The sequence below is a fragment of the Saccoglossus kowalevskii genome, chromosome 11 (assembly GCF_978046115.1).
Source record: "Saccoglossus kowalevskii chromosome 11, keSacKowa6.1, whole genome shotgun sequence".
Classification (NCBI taxonomy): domain Eukaryota; kingdom Metazoa; phylum Hemichordata; class Enteropneusta; family Harrimaniidae; genus Saccoglossus; species Saccoglossus kowalevskii.
In genome coordinates this window covers 3,814,599-3,837,846 of record NC_140651.1, presented here as the reverse complement: position 1 = coordinate 3,837,846, position 23,248 = coordinate 3,814,599, and the positions used below count along the sequence as shown (strand labels likewise).

Sequence of the window (23,248 nt, the reverse complement as noted above, 5' to 3'; positions counted from 1 at the left end):
AGAAGACACTTACATGCGTAATCTTTCCATACTTGGAATTTGGGTTTTCTAATATGGTAGGATAAAAATACCCAGTGCAATACCGCAAGATTACAGCACGCTGTAACTTGTGTTGTTACAGTGACGGATGTATAATACATAATACTTGATATTCATACAATGATTGTTATTTGTGTTTTCAGGCCATTGATATTACAGATCCTAACCCTGTTGCTCTACTACTGCTATGTGTGCAGTTATATCAGAGGTTACCACACTACATACCTAAAGCTAGCGTAGAGTTTATTGGCACATTACATAGCAGCGTTATGCGACAAGTGCGTCTCAACAACCCTAGTAACAAACCACTCATATACCATGCTAGCATTGCTGGCAGGGACGCCAGGGATTTCTTGCTACCTAAGGGTGATCAAATCACAATATCCCCCAGAGGCAAAGTGGATCTACCTCTTGAGTTCCGTAGTCGATTTCTACGTCCAGCTGAGGCATTCCTGGTATTGGTCGGTAGACGTGCTGGTGCAACTACTGGTGGAACTATGGTGTTTACTCTACGTACAGCGATTGATAATATTGAGCCTGTGGTAAGGTCTTCTTCATGTCTTATCTGTCATTATGTAGATGTAATTATCAACCTTTGGGAACATTTATTGTTTGTTTCTGCAAGTTTGTCAATTTCCAGCTATGAACAAGACTTGTACTGTAATTATTACAAGAACCAACAAATAAACAAACAAGTAGAATTCTTACTCCCTCAATAGTATTTTGTACAAATGAGGTTTTCTTCAAGTTTGCTTAATTAATATAAAGAATTGATAACATTCTAATGTTAAAATTTGTATTATTGATGTCAGGTTAAGATTAAAGTATCATCATTACAAAGCATTCAAACATCTTGAAAAAAAATTGCATGGTACACATACCAAACACAGTTCTGTGCTTTAAACTTAATTTATAACATTTATAATTTCAGAATGTTTTGAAGATCGAGAACCCTTGCTATGAACTCTACAAAATAATGATTCCTGTGCACAATGTCTTTGAAGAATCTGGTGACTTCAAAGTTGTACTTGTTGAATCCAAGGATGATTTCCCCATTGGTGAGTCAAGTGCTGGTGGCGGGTTTCTGAAATCAAAGCCCATGGAACCAAAGAAAGTGAAATCTAAGATTGACCACGGACAGAAGAAAGAGAGGACTCCATCTCCTGCTAAAGTTGAAGATGTGACTTTTAAAATGGATACAAAACAGGAAGGTGAGTATTCATGTGAATTTATAGATATGAATGATTTCATTGCATATGGGTTGTATCTCTATCCATGTTTTCTCAGGCTTTAAGAAGTTATTTATATCTACTTTTTATCTAAAGTAAAACTGTCAAATTTAAGGTATAATACAGCTAAGCTAAATGAACAAAATAATCTGTTCTACCATGTACTAATGTGATTTATATCTCAACAGGTGACAAGGGAAATCAGTTCAGCTTTTTCTTCTGCTCCCAAGACACTGTTCATTTAAGTACTACTGATCCAGCGACAGTGGAGGTTGAATTCTTACCATTTAGTCCTGGACGAAGGCAGTGTTCAGTGTTATTTATCAATGAAAAGATTGGTGAATTTCTCTACTCGATAGAAGCCATAGCAGCCCTGCCAGTACCATCTTTGTTACCATATCAACCAAGTCTCACTAGTATCAGGATTAGTAGTGCTGCCGCTGCAGGTATGTCTTCATGACATCATCAATTGTATTTCCTAATATGGACATAACTTGATCTAATTATGTTAGTTAATCAAAATCTGTTCTTTGACTGTTTTAGTATTCAAATAGAACTGATGTTGATATAGTTGTGTTACTGATAGATGCTCATAATCAGTCCTAGAATTACTGTATTGTCCTAAATCTGAAATAGTCGGGCATTTGGGACTAGATCACTTACCGGTATATCAAACAGTGTGTGAATGCTACTCAATAATCCTTGAGACAAACATAACAAATTTTTATACTGATATACAGTACTGTCTGGTCGTAATAAATAAAGTAACAAATCTGTTATAAAACCAATCAGCCTATAAGATCTACTGCCAGTTCATGTAAAGCATCTGGAAATCTATACCAACCTACAATATTCATAGCATTCAAGTTATATATGAAATTAATAATTTATTCTCTGTCATGAAAACTTTTTCATAAACTAAATTATGTACTGAATATGTAGAAATACATCCAATATCAGTTCAAAATCAATGCAATATGTATATATTAATGTTATACTGCTTTGTTACAGGTTCTGGGCAGGGCATGTTTGGTGGAGATGATAGAGTGATTTACTGGAGATGTGACAGCAATAATACATTAGAAGAGGAACTCCATATACCAGTCACAAACAAAGCCAGAGAACTTGCTTTAGTCATAGCAGCACAGCAAAGAATGACAACCAAAGAAATTGAGAGACGTAAAATCACTGGAACATTGTGTAGTAGTTCAGTCACTGCTGCTATTGCTCAATTAGAAATGGCAGATACTATCAAAAGTGCTACCGTCTTGTCAAAGTTTAGAGACCCTTCTTCTTTGAAAGAAAGGGATAAAGAGGGAAAAGTCTTTGAAGTGGATATCAATTCTAAATTTTTCTGTGCACCAAGTTTGTTGACGATACCACCAGCAGGTAAACAGAAACCACAGATGAAAGTTGACAATGATGTGCTAGGTAATACACCAGCACAGTCCACACCAACAGGTGAGATTCTTCATTGAGCTAGGGAGTAAAGTTTATCAGAAACCAAATCACTGTACAGTAAAACTTATGTAAGCCTGTCTAACCCTGTCTAAACTGAACCTTTCTGTATGGACTCCTCTTATTGATTCAAAAGCTCTACAAAGCAACCAGTTTTCTCAGTTTCCTTGGAGATCAGTTTTTTATTGTACAATTGAGTTGAGTTGGTTATAAAGTGATTAGTCTTTTGTGTAGTCATCTGTATAATTGTATTTTTCTTTCTAGGTATTATTTATGAAGAGGGAGAAGTGGTTTTACCAATAAAATTTGTACCCAAAGGTGCTGGGCATTACCCATGTCGTGTTGTACTTCGTTCAGACAATGATATCCGTGTATATCAGATAGAATGTACTGTCAATCCTGAAGGCACAGCAGCTGAAATAGAGTTTACTGCACCTGTACATCAAGCCATAACACAAGAAATACCAATTGTAAGTTTGGAATCATTATTTGTTTCAGCGCCCTCAGATGGTCAAGCTAATATTTCTTTTGTTTTTATTCAAACTTTTTGTGAGCCATAAACTGTTATATGATATAGATACAATAGCAATAACAATTAACTAAATAAAAATTTAGCAAAACTAACAATTTTCGAGGTTTCCTCAAATAGATATGATCAAATATAAATAGAAAACACATCCTAGTTTCTATACATTCTATGATTTGCAATGATACAATGGCTACCTTTGACAGTTTTTTCCTGGCAATTATTTAAAAAGACAGTGAAGGAGAATATTCTAATGAAGTGTCATGTATTGTAATAATTTGTTTATAACTGTTTACAGATAAATCAGACTCCTCATGACTGGCCGTTACAAGCATCTATTGAAGGTGTAGGTTTTTTTGGACCACCGTATTTACTAGCTAAAGCGATGCAATCGTCATATTATCCTCTGATGTTTAAACCATCTATGGAATCTTACACCACGGTATGTACACAGTATTTAAAGTTAGTGTTAATTTTAGTGTGTGCTGTCATACATTCCTATAGTCTATGGTTGACAGTTTTGCTAGAGTGCATTTTACCATAAATCTGCACTATTTAGGTACTCATCGGTTGTGAAGATTGCATGCTGCTGATGGTGTATTCTTAAAAGATATTCACAATTAAAAAAATAATTATGATTATATCACATCACATCAACTATCATTATCTTACTCAGTATGTTTGCATATTTTTATGACTGAACTGATTATATGAAAATCATATTATATCATATCACATTATATCTTACTTGCATGTTACACATTTTCAATAATAGTATACTTCATGGTTGAAAGCGGATCTCTGTTTTCCAGTAAGTCTGGTGTATCAATCACATTGTGTTGTTATAAATACTTGTAAATTATTATAAGAATCTATTTGCTGTGGTTTCCATTCTTACTCTACACTATAATTATAAAACCTCATTTTTGTGATAAACACATTGCCATTCATTTCTAATGAAGATCATCTTAAATGATGGTAACTAAGTCAGCTAGTTTTATCATAGCAAGAGTTGCCATGCTGTGTTGTAATTGAAACTAAGCAAACTGAAACTTATTATAGTTATAAAGTATATTATAAAGTATGAGTTGAGAAATGTTATCACTAGGATTCAGTGATTCTAAAAAGCAATGCCAGTTACCCATACTACTGCTTCTTCTCTGAAACTCCTAATACTATAGACCTATTTTACCAAAGATTCCACTTCTTGTCTGAAGTATCATAGCACTGAAATATCTTGGCTCTGAAGGGCAACCAGTGCTATGAATGATGCTGTATTTAATTTTTCACTCGTTTATTAGCTCCGCTGTCGACTTTGTCGAGCGGAGCTTATCATATGAGTGATTGTCCGGTGTCGTCCGTCGTCGTCCGTGTCAATGTTTTACTTTTTCGACTTCTTCTTGAAAACTACAAGCCTGAATGCTTTGATACTTCGTGTATATGTACCTTGGGTAGACCTCTCTCAGATTTGTTCATTTCATGATGATATCTTCAATTCTCTAATTTTGGTGAATATTTTTGTAATTTTTGGTAAAAAGTGATATTTTCAACTTCTTGTTAAAAACGAATAGTTCAATTGCTTTGATATTACGTATATAGATACTACATGTAGACTTTTCTCAGATTTGTTCATTTCGTGATGATATCTTCGATTCTTTAATTTTGGTGAATATTTTTGTCATTTTTTATAAAAAGTGATATTTTCAACTTCTTGTTAAAAACTGTAAGTCTGATTGCTTTGATATTACATATTTATGTACTACATGTGGACCTCTCTCAGATTTGTTCATTTTGTGATGATATCTTCAATTCTCTAATTTTGGTGAATATTTTTGTCATTTTTGGTAAAAAGTGATATTTTCGACTTCTTGTTAAAAACCAAAAGTTCAATTGCTTTGATATTACATATATAGATACTACATGTAGACCTTTCTCAGATTTGTTCATTTCGTGATGATATCTTAAATTCTCTAATTTTGGTGAATATTTTTGTCATTTTTGGTAGAAAGTGATATTTTCGACTTCTTGTTAAAAACTGTAAGTCCGATTGCTTTGATACTATACATATTGTTCATTTTCTAATGATGTCTTCAGTTTTTTAATTGAAATGTGCATTGCTAACAGCGGAGCTATCTCAGCCGATAGGCTGCTTGTTTTAGTTTATTTATACAAATTTCAAATTTGAAAACATCACGTTTATTGCTGGATGTAAATTAGGTTGAACCTCTATCACAAACATGCTGTAGTGACTTGTGATGCAGATTAATAACATGCTGTGGATGTGACTTGTTTGAAACTACATCCTGTATATGATTAAAAAACCAAATCTCAATCTTTGCAGTTGTTGTACTCTTGATACATAAATGAAAAGATTGCCACTCACTGTAAAGATAAACTACATGTATACAGATATAGGTCATTAGGTGCTAGGTTTGTAAACAGGAATCACAATCATTTGTATTTACATGTTGTTTTATTCTTTTCAGGGCAAGTTGTTGCTGCATAATATTGACAACAACACAGATCATATGTTCTATTTACAAGGGTTAGGACAAAAACCACTTGCTTTAGATCATATCGAAATGGAATGTTTAGCTGGAGAAAAGTATGTATAGTAACGACATCTTTCCTTGTTTTACCTGTCCTAGTCAGTCAGCAAATAAAACACATGGTGCATGAATAAACCACAGTATACTGCAGAATATTTTATTTTAGCTGGAATTAATTTTCGCGGAAAAGACTTTTGGGGTGTTTTGTATGGAATTTATTTTCACTGATTTTTGACAAGTTGAATGTAAAATATAGGAGAAAAAGTATATTCGCTGGATTTTATTTTCACTGAATCATTCCTCCAGCGAAAATAGGAAAAATTAATTCCAAGCGAAAATAAAGTATTTTACAGTAATTAAACTGGTGACTTGTAAGCTAGTGTTAAAACTAAAAATAATCAAAATTTCTGATTATTTGAACTATATCAATTGTAAACAAATATAACTTCCTAGGAGATGGGTCAAGGTTTGATTGTACTCTAAAACAAACTTAATTTTGCATTGCAGATGTTCCTATGATATTAAAGTGCCGAATGTGACATTCAATAAGATGGTTTACAGGGCTGTATCTGATATGGCTATTATTAGTGGACCACCTGTTCTAACTGTATTACCTGGACAAGAAGAAGAGTATACCATTACCGCAGCACCTTGGAAACGAGGGACTTTCAAAGGCATCATATCATTCATCGCTGGTGGACTTTCAAATTTTGAGTATGTCAAACTTTATTTACTTATGGATAAATGTATGGTGTGAATTGATGTGAATATCTATGGTATTGTGAGTAAATTAAATTGCCATGGTTGTCGCGCAGCGCGTGTTCGAATTTCATGTAAATAAACAATGTATTTTATACGCATTGTATCGACATGATATAAGTCCAATATTGAACAGGATAGGGCACGACGACTACCGCCCTTTAAAACAAACATTAGCGCACTACTCAGGTAATATTGTATTGTTTTATACTTGTTATAGGGAAGATAGTGATGGTGAGGAAGCTAAAGATCAAAATAAGCGACCAGAGAGTGGCAGATCTGCTCAATCCAATGCTAGTAAGTCTAGCATTTCATCGGTGTCAAAAGCCAAGTCTTCTCAAGATAAGGTACAATCCAAGCAAGGATACAGAGTTTGGTATTCAATAGGTGTTACATCTCATCCACCTAAACCTGAAAAAACTCTAGAAATCACATGTGCTGCCCAGGTAAGTCTATGTTTGTTGATATCTCACAACAACTGATCTCACAACAATCTTGTTTTGAAATCATTTCAATCCTGGGTATTCATTGTAATGTGACTTCTATAATTTTATATCAATTTGATTTCCTGAAACTTCAAATCAGTGAGACTGAAATATTGTAAAATATGATTGATGATCTAATTCTGATCTGCTAAACTCACATGCCAGTTTGTTCATTTGACATGTCAGATTATCATTTGACTTGCTATTTGACATGCCAGTCTGTCCATTTGACATGTCAGATTATCATTTGACTTGCTATTTCAGTATTTGACATGTCAGGTTGTCCATTTGACATGTCAGATTATCATTTGACTTGCTATTTGACATGTCAGGTTGTCCATTTGACATGTCAGATTATCATTTGACTTGCTATTTGACATGTCAGGTTGTCCATTTGACATGTCAGATTATCATTTGACTTGCTATTTGACATGTCAGGTTGTCCATTTGACATGTCAGATTATCATTTGACTTGCTAATTGACATGTCAGTTTGTCCATTTGACATGTCAGATTATCATTTGACTTGCTAATTGACATGTCAGTTTGTCCATTTGACATGTCAGATTATCATTTGACTTGCTATTTGACATGTCAGGTTGTCCATTTGACATGTCAGATTATCATTTGACTTGCTAATTGACATGTCAGGTTGTCCATTTGACATGTCAGATTATCATTTGACTTGCTATTTGACATGCCAGTTTGTCCATTTGACATGTCAGATTATCATTTGACTTGCTATTTGACATGTCAGGTTGTCCATTTGACATGTCAGATTATCATTTGATTTGCTATTTGGCATGCCAGGTTGTCTATTTGACATGTCAGATTGTCATTTGACATGCCAGTCTGTCCATTTGACATGTCAGATTATCATTTGACTTGCTATTTGACATGTCAGATTATCATTTGATTTGCTATTTGGCATGCCAGGTTGTCCATTTGACATGTCAGATTATCATTTGACTTGCTATTTGACATGTCAGGTTGTCCATTTGACATCTTTTGGCATGCCAGGTTGTCCATTTGACATGTCAGATTATCATTTGACTTGCTATTTGGCATGCCAGGTTGTCTATTTGACATTTTAGATTATTCATTTGACATGTCAGTTTATCTCTTTGACATATCATTTTATTGCAGTCTGCAGCTGTAATGGAAGTGAGTATCTTGAATCCCACAGTGACTGACCTGACATTTGATGTCATAATTGATGGTGATGGTTTGAATGGTGATGATACGATAACACTCACACCAGGTCAGAGAGCAATGTATCAGTTGACCTATGCACCTGCTATAGTTGGTGAATTCACTGGAAGGTCAGTTTTCTACTTAATTCTAATATATTCTTACATTTATCAATCCATACTCCCGATAAGTTGTCACAGTGTTTGTATATTGCTTTCTTGCTATAATTTGTTTGTTAATATGTTGATGAGTGTAGTACCAAATTCCTGTAAAATGGAAGCATTTGGCCAGCAATGCCAACTAAAACTAAATAACTATGTTATGGTTGACCTTGTATTCTTCACTGCCTAGCTGATCCTTCATCTCAACTTGAAATCATTTAAAACATTCATGTTATGCTACATACAGACTTGGTATCTCAATATTAAGTCTGTATTTGGTCAAGTCTTGTTTAGAGTTTATTCTCGCCATCCTGTTCTAACTTTTCATTTATTTCAGTTTAATATTCCAAAATGAGAATGTTGGTGAATTTTGGTATGACTTGCGTCTGATAGCGGAAACACCATCGCCAGTGGTATTGCCACACTTAGAATGTGAATTAGGAAAATGGACACGGCAGTATATCAAACTGTCCAATCCCACTGAAGAAACCTTACAGCTAAGACCAACTAATACTAACATGAATAACTTTACACTGGAAATTGATATAGATAAAAGGGTAAGAACTTGTTGAAAATAAATAACATTTATTTTCTATGCCTATTATGTTTGTATCGTCCTTGTGCTTAGACACATACATGTAACGCTTGAGTAGTGGAGAAATAGAAATATAATAATATTATTTTAGATTATATGAGAATTATTTCAAATGAATATTTATTATCTTAGTGAACTAAAAATATATTCACCTGTAGTTTTGATATTTGCTGACTTGATGGTTTATATTATTTTTCAGATTATTCTAGCACCACATTCTAGTGTAGAACTGCCTCTACAGTTCATGCCATCTTGTCTGGGACAAGGCTATCAGTCAGCCAAGATTGCTTTCTCTTGTGATCAGGTAAATATATTTAATTCTCATTTCTGTCTGGGTCTATCATCCATTTCATCTTAGATGCCATTTCAGATAGTGAATTGAATATGAATATGAGTAATTTCATTTTATGATGGTGCACAACGATATGAATCAGGACAATACCGGATTTTATCATCTTACACCCAGGATATCTCCACCATGGACAAACAACTGCAAAGAATCAGGCTGTAATGGGGTTGACATGCCTGCTTTACAATACTGAGACTGTGGGTTCAATCCACAAGTATTAATAAAGAGAATGACTGAAGTGCTTTGTTCTTTACATTACAGCTTGGTGATCTGGTATACTTAGCATCAGGGAGTGGTTTCACTCCACAACCAGTAGATCCAGTTAGTATCAGTGCTTCTATAGGCGGCAACACATCATTAATAATACCATTCCGTAATCCAATGGACCAGACAGTACTTGTAGATGTTATATTATCAGGTAAGATTTCACTTTGTGGTTGGAATTCATAGATGTCTGATTAGTTTTGTCCAGAACTTAGGTAAAGCTTCTGGTCCTACATATGTTTTTAATACGTCTTCAAAGAAATATCATGATTTATCAAAAAATGGGTCATGTACAATATTAACAAGCTTGACTGTGAAAAACCAATTATAGAAATTAATGATATTGTTTAGTTTTATACATTCACCAATAATTTGTTGAAAACACTTTTCTGCACTCCCTCCCCCATTGGTTATATATATAAAATGAACGCTATCATTAGCACTGAATGGTAGCTAACGAACCAGTTTCATTGATTTTGATTTGACATCGATCTGATCTGAGGACACTAATGACAAAGTGAATTTATTTTACAGATAATAAGAATGTCTTAGATCAAACTTATCTAGATAAAAACAATGTGAAGCCAGAATCAGCATTTTGTCTGTTATTGAAGAACTCTACTGGTGTTGCAGTGTCACCTAAATCAACCCTGGACATACCGATAACATTTGCACCCGATAACATGAATCTACATGAAGCATTGATGATTGTCTCTATCAGACCAGAAGACAACTCTAGTTGGGATTACCTGCCACCAACACAACCTGATCAACCAAATGGTAGAAGGTAATGTGATTACCTTATTATTGCATAATATTTACTGGTAAAAAATGGCTTAAATCTACAAATTTAGTAGATATGTATTCATTCACTAACGAATGCGACTTTGGGGGAACCTTGGTTAAAGTCCGTAGGTGCTTGTGTTCGACCGAGCCTGGTTGACGCCAGTCTATCGCATTAAATTGCCATTTGATAGGAAGATGGCCGCACAGCCCTGTCATGTAGTCCCAAACATGAATATGACTTCTGTGGCAAAAATGCACTATGTCAGCACTAGAACTAGCACTAGAAAAAAATAGGAGAGACAACAGTGACATCCAATGTCCGGGGTCACCTGGCACAAAAAAACTTTAAAAAAAAAAGTAGATATGATAGAGATTCACATAATGTTACTATTGCCTTTCATAAAACGTGATTTAATTGTTTATCTATTGTAATTTTACAGAGATACTGACAGACGTTCACCAAGCGGTGGTCTCAAAGATATTCGATGGTTATATCCAATTAATGGTATCCCAGAGTCACATCCCGTAACTGATGCAACATACAGTGCTGTTGTTGAGTGTCAGACACGTAGTCGCATAGAAGAAAGACTAGAAGCTACACTCATGGGTGCTGTACCTAGCTCAGCTAGTGGATATGAAAAGGTTGTGTCAACTAGAGCAGTCACTCCCAAAGATGAGACTCATACACCCAGCACTAGCGATGGTGTGGTAGTTGGAGAAGGTATGTTTGTTGTAATGAAGCCTGATGGTATCGGCTGTATTTCTGTAGTGGTTCTTAGAATACAAATTAGACAACCATTTAGATTCAACTCTTGAATTATGACTTAATACTATTATTACCTGAAACCCAATATGGAATAATCTAGGATACAACCATTTGCCATCGGTAACATAATTTATGCTTGAGGTTGATCTTCGATTTTGCTAAAATCATTTCTTGGTCAAGAACTCAACTAGTTATGGATAGTGTCAACGTACACCGGGAAAATTTTGGAAGGTTAGGATGACTGTATCAGTAATTACTAGACTCAACATAGTTAATGCCAATATAATCATTTAATACAAAACTTGTATTTACCATGGTTACCTTTAAAAAAAATCAAATTACCTGACTACTTTAACACACTTTAAACCAATAGCTAATGACAATTTTGACATAAATTTCCATACAGTGGCTTACTTTCAAACAAAAGTAAAAAGAAATGTCAAGGGTGATGATGCTGTACATCAACGTTTACAGCAAATAATGTGTGTGAGGGTACTTTTCACATTTTTAGCTCCGCTGTCGACTTTGTCGAGCGGAGCTTATCATATGAGTGATTGTCCGTCGTCGTCCGTCGTCGTCGTCGTCGTCCGTCGTCCGTGTCAATGTTTTACTTTTTCGACTTCTTCTTGAAAACTACAAGCCTGAATGCTTTGATACTTGGTGTATATGTACCTTGGGTAGACCTCTCTCAGATTTGTTCATTTCGTGATGATATCTTCAATTCTCTAATTTTGGTGAATATTTTTGTCATTTTTAGTAAAAAGTGATATTTTCGACTTCTTGTTGAAAACCGCAAGTGCAATTGCTTTGATATTACATATATAGGTACTACATGTGGACCTCTCTCAGATTTGTTCATTTTGTAATGATATCTTCAATTCTCTAATTTTGGTGAATATTTTTGTCATTTTTGGTAAAAACTGATATTTTCGACTTCTTGTTAAAAACCGCAAGTGCAATTGCTTTGATATTACATATATAGGTACTACATGTGGACCTCTCTCAGATTTGTTCATTTTGTAATGATATCTTTAATTCTCTAATTTTGGTGAATATTTTTGTCATTTTTGGTAAAAACTGATATTTTCGACTTCTTGTTAAAAACTGCAAGTGCAATTGCTTTGATATTACATATATAGGTACTACATGTGGACCTCTCTCAGATTTGTTTATTTCGTGATGATATCTTTAATTCTCTAATTTTGGTGAATATTTTTGTCATTTTTGGTAAAAAGTGATATTTTTGACTTCTTGTTAAAAACCGCTAGTCCGATTGCTTTGATATTACATATATAGGTACTACATGTGGACCTCTTTCAGATTTGTTCATTTTGTGATGATATCTTCAATTCTCTAATTTTGGTGAATATTTTTGTCATTTTTGGTAAAAAGTGATATTTTCGACTTCTTGTTGAAAACTGTATGTCCGATTGCTTTGATATTACATACATAGGTACTACATGTGGACCTCTCTCAGATTTGTTCGTTTTGTGATGATATCTTCAATTCTCTAATTAATTTATTTTGGTGAATATTTTTGTAATTTTTGGTAAAAAGTGATATTTTCGACTTCTTGTTAAAAACTGTAAGTCCGATTGCTTTGATACTATTCATATTGTTCATTTTCTAATGATGTCTTCAGTTCTTTAATTGAAATGTGCATTGCTAACAGCGGAGCTATCTCAGCCGATAGGCTGCTTGTTTGTATATATCGGGGCATTTAATGGTATAAGCTGTCAATTATATCTTGGAAATACATGTTTAATGTCTTACATCAAGCAATGATCTGACTTGACTGTCTTTAGCCTTTTCACCACCTGACTTTCTCACCCAAATTTTTCTGCACTTTTTTCTTATAATCTTCAATATTTCTGGAAATGAACCCTAATTTTGAAGTCAACAGACAAAATTTGAGTAAATTTTCAGTTTTTCTCCAAAAATTTGGCTATTTTTATTCCAATCCAATAAATTTGTGATGAAAAGAGGGAACTGGTGGTGAAAAGGTTAAAAGCCAACATATTGGAGATCAGTTGAATATTCAATTGTCAAAGTTAATGTTATGGAAAGTGCATATTAGTTTTGTTTCCTATAACATGTGGATTTATTTATTACTCACACATGATACTGCATCTGACACATCTCTCCCTACTCATCTAATATTTGATGATTGTTTCTGACTTATAATTTCTTAATTTCTGTTATACAGGTAACACTGTAACAGAAGAGTTTTCTTATGAGATAATATATGACACAGAGGAAGCCAACGCACAGCTTGGTAACTCTGTAGCTATCAGCTTAGTGCGTAAAATGAGAGATAAATCTACTGGCATTGTCACATTGTTATTCAATGTAGTATTTGCACCGTACAAAGTCATGAAGTAAGTTGAATGTATTCTTGTGATTAACATAGTAGTTGTGTACTACACTGTGCTCCTCAGCACCACATCACATCACATCATACCACATCCACTGTTTTTAATTAATCTTCAATGAAATGCTTGTATTTATATGTCTCTGGTGGTGGTTTCTCACATTTTGGTTTTACTTTCAGCATATTGCTTTATTTGTCCTCTATGTACTCAAAAATTATAATTGACAGTTAATATGTGGAGTGTACATATTTAGTATTTGCTTCCAGTCTTTAACTTCTCCTGATATATTCTATTTATTCATTCGAGTTTTTATTATGTGTGTGTGTGTATAAATATATATATATAGAGGTATATTGCGTATATATATATTTCTATCATATATCTATTTATTCATTACAAATTAATAGTATGATGTACAGCTACTTTTTGCCCTATAATTTATTTATTTAAATATTTGTTTGAACGGGGAACAGACTGGATTAGCTGCAGCTATTTTTCCCCTATACCTATTTCAAATTCTATTTTGTACAATACTCGTAGATTTATATGTGTAACAAATGAAATGAAATGAACACATGTACAAATTTAAATATCAACAATAAATAAAGGTTTCTAATTAGTAGATTACGTATGGGTAGTATGAATTTATTATAATGGTTGCCAGATAATAATTGTATTCTTTCTCTTGACAGTTATGATGTGAAGTTACGTATAGTTGCAGCAACCGGCGGTGTGTGGACATTCCCATTACGATTCATATCAACTGAACCAATAGTAGACGACACTATAACGATAGAGGCAGCGGGTCTTGGCAAGACATCAGCTGTAGGATTCCGACTGACTAGTCAGGCAAGGTGTGTACTTTGTTTTCTCCTAATCAACTCTGACTGTACAACAGAAGTAGTTTTACAAAACTGCACATGTTTCTGTTGTCATCAACTGTTTTATTTGATATATTTTATCATTTATTTCATATTAGATTCATACCACATGCACATATTCATACAATTAATCAAGTCTCATCTGAGATAAAAAGTCTGCATTTGTACACTACTGTATTTACTCTATTAGTACTGTAGCAATTGATACTATGTTGCAACAGAGATGTATCTGTAGTCACAATAATTCATTTATATACATCTGTCACCGTAACACCATAAGTTACAGCGTGCCATAATTTTGCGGTATTTTGCGGGGTACTTTTATCTTACCATATAAGGAAATGCGAATTCAAAATATGGAATGATTACATGCATATTACTCAGACAGTATGCTGCACTGCGCGTTGGTCGATACTCCAGCTGTACTGTCTTCGTGCATACTTTGAGGTATTCTCATAATAAACTCATATTATAATGACCCAATTTAAAATCTTTGGTTTATATGTAATATAATTAATGGGTATGATATTTCTTAGTTATAGATGTAACATTTCTTTCAGTCTAACCATATTATTGTTTATTTCTCTGCAGACATCCAATTGCTTTTAATAGCTACTTTGTAGCTGGCAGTGATGTTGAGTTTTCTGTAAGCCCCCAGTCTGGTGAACTGCTACCACTTGGTACAAATGGAACTTTAATTACAATATCATTCACACCCAAAATTTATGGTAAAACGTACATTGGAAAATTAGTTGTACAGGTAAGGATTACATTGTGTACTGTGAAACCATTTATTTTCACTAGCGTTTCAATTCACTATTTTGATGTTTTAAGCAATTTCACTGGGTTTTAAGCGTTATTCTACATGTTCATGTGGATTTAATTTAGCGAATTTCACTTTCCAACGAAAATAGCAAAATTAAAAACGAGTGAGTAATTATTGCGTTTGATACGTCTGTGAAGGAATGGGGATCAGTCATACATAAATTTACAGGGTGCCTTATTTGAGGACACCTAATTTTAAGATCAAAATGTAAAAAAACTGAAATTGTGAAGGAAAGACTATTTTAAACGGCATCAAGGCATTACCATACTTTTAATTCATTCATTCATTCATTGCCATACTACATACCGGTATATGTAAAGTTTTTCAAAATGATACATTCATTGGAATACATTTCTTGAATCACATACAATGTAGATAAATAAGAATTAAATAATAGTTACTGAATATAGACACAATGTTTAGCACCCTATAAAATAGTGAATCACACTATAAACTGAGAACAGACTTCTCAAGGTAGAGTGAACCAAGTGAGTATTGGTCACCAAATCCAGGAGGAGAATAACACACTGGAGAGGAGCACTTGTAGCCAAAGTGTTTATTGCTCAACTGCTAGGCCTGGAACTGAGTCTAAATACTCAGGAGATGTTCCATACAATGTATCAATATCATTATGCAAATAACTAAACTAAAGGTCATAGCCTCAAATCATTACACACACATAGTACACCGTCTGTTAAACAGTGCCATCAAGTCTAGAATAGAAACCAAGTGTTTCGCTGTGTTGTAAGCCATCTTCCAAACTGATTATCAGAACCACTGCAAGGATTCGTGTTATTCAATTAAAATTCAATTAAAAATGAAAGACAACCGCATTAGGATTATCTTGTGACTGTGTTGCCAGGAATGTTTAAATATTTAATACACAACTATAACAATTGCGTTTGTATTTATGTTTTCAGACTGCTGATATGCAATGGACATATGACATCAAAGGCATTACACCATCATATGCACCACCTACAGGACAGTCAGAAAGACCAATAGCTGGGCCACATCCTAAACCCAAATATCATCGTAGACCATTAAATTATGTTCGCAATAATCTTCGATTGACAACAACTGCCGTGTCTTCACCTGTGAAAGGAGCCCCAATTTTGAATTCTAAAATGAAACTATAAATACTTAACCCGGTGTTTCTTGTATACTGTAAACCGCTGTAATTTCACAACAGATCAATTTTTCATGAATTTAGATATATATTTTTTAAATACAGCTTCTATAAACAGAGAGTCAAACTGATACTTGTCAATCTTCATCAATGTTTTTAGATTTTCAAATCACAAAAATTTTTTGAAGATGAAGAAAATTTTATGGTTTCCTGGATACTTTACTTATTATAGTAATGTATGTAAACAAATTGTGAACAAAATAAAGATTTTAAAACAGTTCCTTTCAACAGCTGTCATTCCGTCCCTATCTAGTTCTGTAGACTATTTATGAAGCTGAAAAAAAATGTTATTGATTTTTAGAACACTTGTAACATAATATCCGATATACATGTATTATAGATGAGAATAGTATCAGTAACTTTAATGTGAAAATTGTGTTCTATATGATACTATTTGTAAATAATATTTTTTAATTTGATTGTAAAAACATTGCCTCATTTTTAAATACGAAACGATTGCTTCAGCAGAGACTCGTATTGAGAAGAATCGTACCGGTATGTCTGAATGTTTTTTACTTATTTCATTAAGGTTGTAAACAAATGTGTGTAAAGTATGTTGGTTTTGCCATTGTTATCAATAAATATTTTAAGTGAAAGAAACCTTACTCGCAGTGAGATTTTTTTGTTCCTGTTTGAACAAAATTAGAACATAACTTGTATGTTGTGTGTAGGTCTCAAGCTAACACAAACTTACATACAATGTTTTTATTTGCAGCAAGTATTGGGACAGCCAATTTGCAAACTCGCTAGCAAATTGGCTAACTGCTTTGGTTTTGACTGAACGGTTGGCTTTCGAATCTCGCTGGCGCCGTCCTGTGGTCACTCCCACTCTGGGTGAATCTATATAACAGTAAGGGACGGTCGTCATACTTTACAATGTAGTTGAATGGCGATCTCGCTTTCAAAATACCAGGGAAAGTGTTATATTTTCTTTGTGAAATAGGTGTTCATATACAAGGGATTGTCCACGCAAAAATGATGAATAAAGTCAAATTTTATTAGCGGTTGGTTTAATGTTAACCCAACAAATTGTTTGAATGTGAAAATTTATTTTCTCCCTGATTTCAATCGGTGTTCAAGATGGCTCCCGCCATATAGTAAATATCGGTGGATTAATCGCATTTATCATATTATCACTTGTACGCCCAATACTTCTTGCTGTAAAGGGTGTCTACAAGTGGGAATGCTTAAAGGGGTCAGTAAGAGGTTGTCAACAAGTGGGAATGCTTACAGGGGTCAGTGGGAGGTCGTCTAAAAGTGGGAATGATTACTGGGGTCAGTGAAAGGCTGTCAACAAGTGGGAATGCTTACAGGGGTCAGTGAGAGGTCGTCTACAAGTGGGAATGCTTACTGGGGTCAGTGAAAGGCTGTCAACAAGTGGGAATGCTTACAGGGGTCAGTGAGAGGTCGTCTACAAGTGGGAATGCTTACAGGCGTCAGTGAGAGGTCGTCTACAAGTGGGAATGCTTACTGGGGTCAGTGAAAGGCTGTCAACAAGTGGGGGTGCTTACAGGGGTCAGTGAGAGGTCGTCTACAAGTGAGAATGCTTACTGGGGTCAGTGAAAGGTCGTCTACAAGTTGGAATGCTTACTGGGGTCAGTGAAAGGCTGTCAACAAGTGGGAATGCTTATAGGGGTCAGTGAGAGGTCGTCTACAAGTGGGAATGCTTACTTTTCAAGTTAAATTAATGATTACATTGACATGATAACACACCGATGATAAGTATCTTTGTTGGTTCGTTGTTTCATGACAATGACACATTTCTTCATGATGACATACAGATGTTTTATAACACTCATTATGTATAATGTCGAATACATGTATATAGATAGGGAGCTCTATTCTTTAAAACCACAGTTACTAGAAGAATTCTTCTAGTAACCGTGTTAAAACATATTGAACCAGATCCGTGCATTATAGTCCCATTATGCTCAACGTATATACCAAGTTTGAACAGAATCTGTCCATATGCGACTGAGATCCGGTTCCGGGTTGGTGAGAAGTTGATATGGCTTGCATGCTTGACTATTTTAGGGGGAACGTCATTATGTCCTACTGATTTTCATATATTTCATTGATTATATCGCTCTCATTCACAAGTCGAAAATAAAAATTGCCAGTCAAATATTGAGTAAAGTCGCCCGGACAGTAATGTTATCCGCGAGTTTAGATCCGATATTGGTGAAAAAATGGTTAAACTCTTCAATAATATTTTTTTCACAGAGTAACTGGTGTTTTAGTTGATTTATTTAAAATATTAGTTATCACTTGCCACGTTTTGTTAGTATTGCCATGCGCGTACTTGAAGTTATTTGAATAATAATAACTTTATTACGCAACTTAACCATCTGTGGGTTTAGTAAGGTACAAAATGAGACAAAGACAAATAAAATAAGACAAACTAAAACACTAAAATTAAAATACAATGAAATTCAACAAAAGAAAAGAAATAAAAATTAGAAAATCTCTGAAAAATTAAACAGCAGCAAGGTTCTCCCAGACCACAGTTACATATTTAACTTTAGCGTTTCTTTGCTGACTTGAGGAGTTTAGTCAAAAGGTTTCTATATGTTTTATATTTCGTTTCTTTTTCAAAGTTGCCAGGATTTTTTTTATCTTGGCAAATAATTTGTGTTTGGTTTGGAGTGATTTAATTATACCTTTTGACAACCAAGGTTTAGATAGATGTTTAAATTTTCTTTTATTTAATTTGACCTGCAAATGCTTACACAAAACCGTATAAACTAAGTCATAAAATGTATTATATGCATCATTAGGGTCGGAGTGATCATACACTGGTTGCCAAGATTTTAAGTCCGCAATAAACGCGCTTTGATTGTAACATGGAGGTGAAAAGTTGTTACCTCCATGATTGTAATTAGTATACTCATAGTTCAAGACCGTATTATCTTCTATAAAAGCGTGCTGACAATTTTTAAAATTACAAAAAACAGGATAATGGTCTCTAATATCGGTGTGAATAGTTCCGCATTGTATGAAATGGCCGGATGTATTCGTAAGCACGTGATCAATTGCAGTACTAGAAGTATCAGGCACCCTAGTAGATGTGATAATAATTGGAAACAATTGTACGAATTGAGAATAGTATTGTAGTGAGTCAGGTGAGTGAGTGACAGGCGGGGAATCAACAGACGTGTCAAAGTTCACGTCGCCAAGTATAATAGAATCAATAGCCTTGGCTGACAACTGGTGTAGACATAGCTCCAAACTGTCAAAATATTCATGATATGGGGTGTTAGGTGTTGTTCACATCGCCAAGTATAATAGAATCAATAGCCTTGGCTGACAACTGGTGTAGACATAGCTCCAAACTGTCAAAATATTCATGATATGGGGTGTTAGGTGTACGGTACTTAACGCCTATGATAATCTTTTTGTTGTTTATGCGGGTTTCCACAAAGATCGATTCACAGTGCATACGGGTAAAAGACAAGGATTCGTGAATGTACAGTGCTCCGCCTTTTGATTTGTCACGCTTACATGTAATTAAATTATAGGACGGTAAATTATACTTAGAACGGTTAGAGTTTGAATTCAGCCATGTTACGACGAGGCCAAGAAAAAGAAAATTATGTTTTACGACACTAAAAAATGTAATAAGTTCATCAAAATGTTTAGATAAAGATCTGATATTAAAATGAATTAAATTATGCGAGAAATATGAAAAGTTAGAATGTGAATTGAATTGGTCAACTGAGTAAGAATTACAGTTATACTAGTACTTAACGTTGGCATTGTCATTTTGTGTATCCATAATGGTTCATGTTTATGTTTATTACATTGGTTCATGTTCACGTTTATTATATTTACGTGTATTAGCTGTCGGCGGTGGTAACATCAGAAGACGGTTGTCGGATACGCTCAATATCTTTAAGTGATGTTATCCTTAGAGCACTGGTTCCCTCACATCGTCGTACATAAATCTTACTGCCGACTGTCCATATAAACTTCCATTCACATTGTTTTCTGACCACGTTCGCGTTATGAAAGAGGTGTTTGTTGGCAGCTGTTGAGTTCTCGTTAATATAAACGGTATTTGTTGTATTGTGATATATATTCATGTCATTTGTTGATTTATTTTTTTATATATTTTCTTGCGCTGACAAATCGCACAATAATGGGTGCTGGTCGCGGCCTGGTTTTGATAGTAAGCGATGGCTCACGTCAATTTTGTTAGGTGTAAGTTTGATTCCGGCAGAGTCCGCGACTTGCACAGCCAACTTATCTGTATTATCATGCTAGGTGGGTACCGTGGTATTATCATGGAGGTCCATGATTTCATCAACGTGAAAACAAGTTTTGAGTTATAAGCGCCCTCTTGTTGGTATAGCTTCAAGTATGAATGAGCTACGTTTAAGCATAGACCCTCCAGTGGAGGGTCTATGGTTTAAGGCACTTATGGGATCCTTTGCCGTTTTAATAGTAGGACAGGCCATGGATGACAGGAGCCAGTAGCAGGGATAGTAATTCATTTTTAACTGCAGAGATATTGCACTGAAAAAACCACCAGCTGCCCCAAAATAATCACTCAATTTTACATTTATTGTATTTTTTAAATTTTTGTTCTGTTTTACTTATTGATCTAATTTTCTAATTGTTTACTTTAGTTTGTTACTTTTTTTAGCTAGCTGTTGTTTATTTAAAGATTCAAATAAGGATACGAAATCAATAAAGTTATTTACTTTACTTACTTATGTTTTCCAAACCGAAAAAAATATATATATACTCAGCCTTCAGGCTGAAGTATTTAAAATTCATGACATGTTTATTATAAAGCATGTTAAATAACGCTAATCTGGTGCACTCCAGACGTCCAACACCTGTCATCCGGGTACTTAATTACGCCCTCTAGCGGTAGAGTCAGAGCTCCAGGCAAAGAAAGTTGGCTGAGGTGCATTGTGTGCCGATGTTTACAAGTTTGATTATATCAGTAATCACATCGCAATCACAATCTTTAATCATTCCATAGAGTATCAGAAGTTGCATTCCAATCTGTGAGACAGCTTGGCATCACCATTAGCGATCAACAGAGATCATGAGTCGTGTCAGCCATGCATGGATAGCGATGCTACGACAGAATCGTCTTCACAATTTCATCAACGCCTTTCGTAGCCTTGGAGTGGAAAACACAGACGATCTATTGGACGTCTTCAATGATGATCTTCTATCTTTAGGTTTGTATTTGTTGCTAGTTACATCCCTGTGTTGAATTGTGTATGTTTTAATTTTTAGCACAATCATATCCAAATCGTATGCTGAGGTCTGTTTTGTTATCTTCACTAAATCTCAAACGTAAACATTGTAGATCTTGTTTTGAAAGAGACCCGGATGTACGGGGTGCGAGTAGCCAATAAACTGCGTTTCACACGTGAAAGCAGATGTGAATTGAAGGACCTGTTAGATTAATAATAATAACTTTTAGGTACTTTTGCTGTAAATATATTACTAAGAAAAACCTGAATCCTGCTAAAAATGGGTGTTTCAGTTATTAATGAGCAGTGTGTCGACTGAATAATATTAATATACAAATATCTGGAATGAGACCAACAATAGAGAAAACTCTAAACTTCGCACATACAAACCTTTAAATAACACAATTAAATGTGCACCCTACTTAAACATTATGAAAAAATATCAAGATATTAAAACACTAGCCAAACTAAGACTAAGCTTCCGTAGCGTAGAAATTGAAGGTGGGAGAAATACACGTCCTAAAACACCAGCTGATGAAAGAATTTGCAAAATATGTAAAACAACAGAAGACGAAATACATTTCACATTACACTGTCAAATATATACAAATGAAAGACAAGAAGTTTATGAACAATTTAACAGAATATACAATAATTTCTCAACACAGAATTACATCGACAAATTCAAAATGATTTCAAACACGACAGAGCCATCTCTGCTTAGACATGTTATCAGATACTTAAACAATGCTTTTACTAAAAGACTAGCACTAACTAGTAGTTAAGTTGGTGTTTATATACAATATATCAACAAAAAAAAAAAAAAAATACTTTATTATTTACAAACCAAAAAAGAATTGTAACTTCTTTACGGTTATAATAAAGGTTATTATTATATTATTATTATTAATATAATAATGAACAAATTTGTTTCATTAAATTTGAGACAAGTTACTGAGTATACTGGTACTACGTTTCACAACATATGTATTTGGAATGAAGTGGTAAAAATCGAGTGGTATACTCCAACTATCTTTATAAACTCCAATTATACCAACTTTATTTTAAGCTAATAACTTTAAAGCACCGGGAACATGTCAATTACTTGTATTTAGTGTTAGCACTGTTTATTATACATCTGTCACCGTAACGCCATAAGTTACAACGTGCCATAATTTTGCAGTATTTTACAAGGTATTTTCATCCTACCATATAAGGAAATGCGAATTTTGCGGTATTTTACGGGGTATTTTCATCCTACCATATAAAGAAATGCGAATTCCAAATATGAAATGATTACGCGCGTAAGCGTCCTCTAATAATAAAAACAAACATGGCTGCCACCAGGGTGTTCTAAACCTTTCGGATTTCGACAAGGAAAAGATGTATAATAAGGTTATTACGAGGATACCTTAAAGTATGCACTCAGACAGTACGCCATCGCATCAACCTACACTGCGTGTTGGTTGATACTCCCGCTGTACTGTTTTCGTGCATACTTTGAGGTATCTTCGTAATAATCTCATAATATTCTCAAGAACCAGTTTTGTCTAACTCTTGTTTTAATATGTTTGAAGTGAATATTTTTTTGAATTCCCTTCTTTGTGCTCA

The 23,248-nt window shown here is 34.3% G+C and overlaps 2 protein-coding genes across 2 annotated transcripts in view; both read left to right on the top strand.

Moving 5' to 3' along the window:
* Nucleotides 1-17,024, top strand: part of LOC100377261 (cilia and flagella-associated protein 47-like) — a 38,528-nt gene extending 21,504 nt beyond the window's left edge. Inside the window, exons 30-48 of the mRNA XM_085505634.1 lie at nt 183-581; nt 971-1,250; nt 1,457-1,714; nt 2,280-2,729; nt 2,991-3,196; nt 3,551-3,694; nt 5,739-5,857; nt 6,309-6,515; nt 6,781-7,006; nt 8,191-8,366; nt 8,734-8,953; nt 9,191-9,295; nt 9,602-9,758; nt 10,139-10,391; nt 10,831-11,111; nt 13,363-13,534; nt 14,221-14,382; nt 15,001-15,169; nt 16,156-17,024. Of these exons, the coding sequence (XP_085361760.1) occupies nt 183-581; nt 971-1,250; nt 1,457-1,714; nt 2,280-2,729; nt 2,991-3,196; nt 3,551-3,694; nt 5,739-5,857; nt 6,309-6,515; nt 6,781-7,006; nt 8,191-8,366; nt 8,734-8,953; nt 9,191-9,295; nt 9,602-9,758; nt 10,139-10,391; nt 10,831-11,111; nt 13,363-13,534; nt 14,221-14,382; nt 15,001-15,169; nt 16,156-16,374 (4,203 nt within the window). The 3' untranslated portion in view covers nt 16,375-17,024. The remainder of the gene's footprint in view (nt 1-182; nt 582-970; nt 1,251-1,456; nt 1,715-2,279; nt 2,730-2,990; nt 3,197-3,550; nt 3,695-5,738; nt 5,858-6,308; nt 6,516-6,780; nt 7,007-8,190; nt 8,367-8,733; nt 8,954-9,190; nt 9,296-9,601; nt 9,759-10,138; nt 10,392-10,830; nt 11,112-13,362; nt 13,535-14,220; nt 14,383-15,000; nt 15,170-16,155) is intronic.
* Nucleotides 17,025-21,329: 4,305 nt separating this feature from the next.
* LOC102802880 (uncharacterized) overlaps nt 21,330-23,248 on the top strand; it is a 37,051-nt gene continuing 35,132 nt past the window's right edge. The window contains exon 1 of the mRNA XM_085505633.1: nt 21,330-21,619. Coding sequence (XP_085361759.1) covers nt 21,481-21,619 — 139 coding nt within the window. The 5' untranslated portion in view covers nt 21,330-21,480. The remainder of the gene's footprint in view (nt 21,620-23,248) is intronic.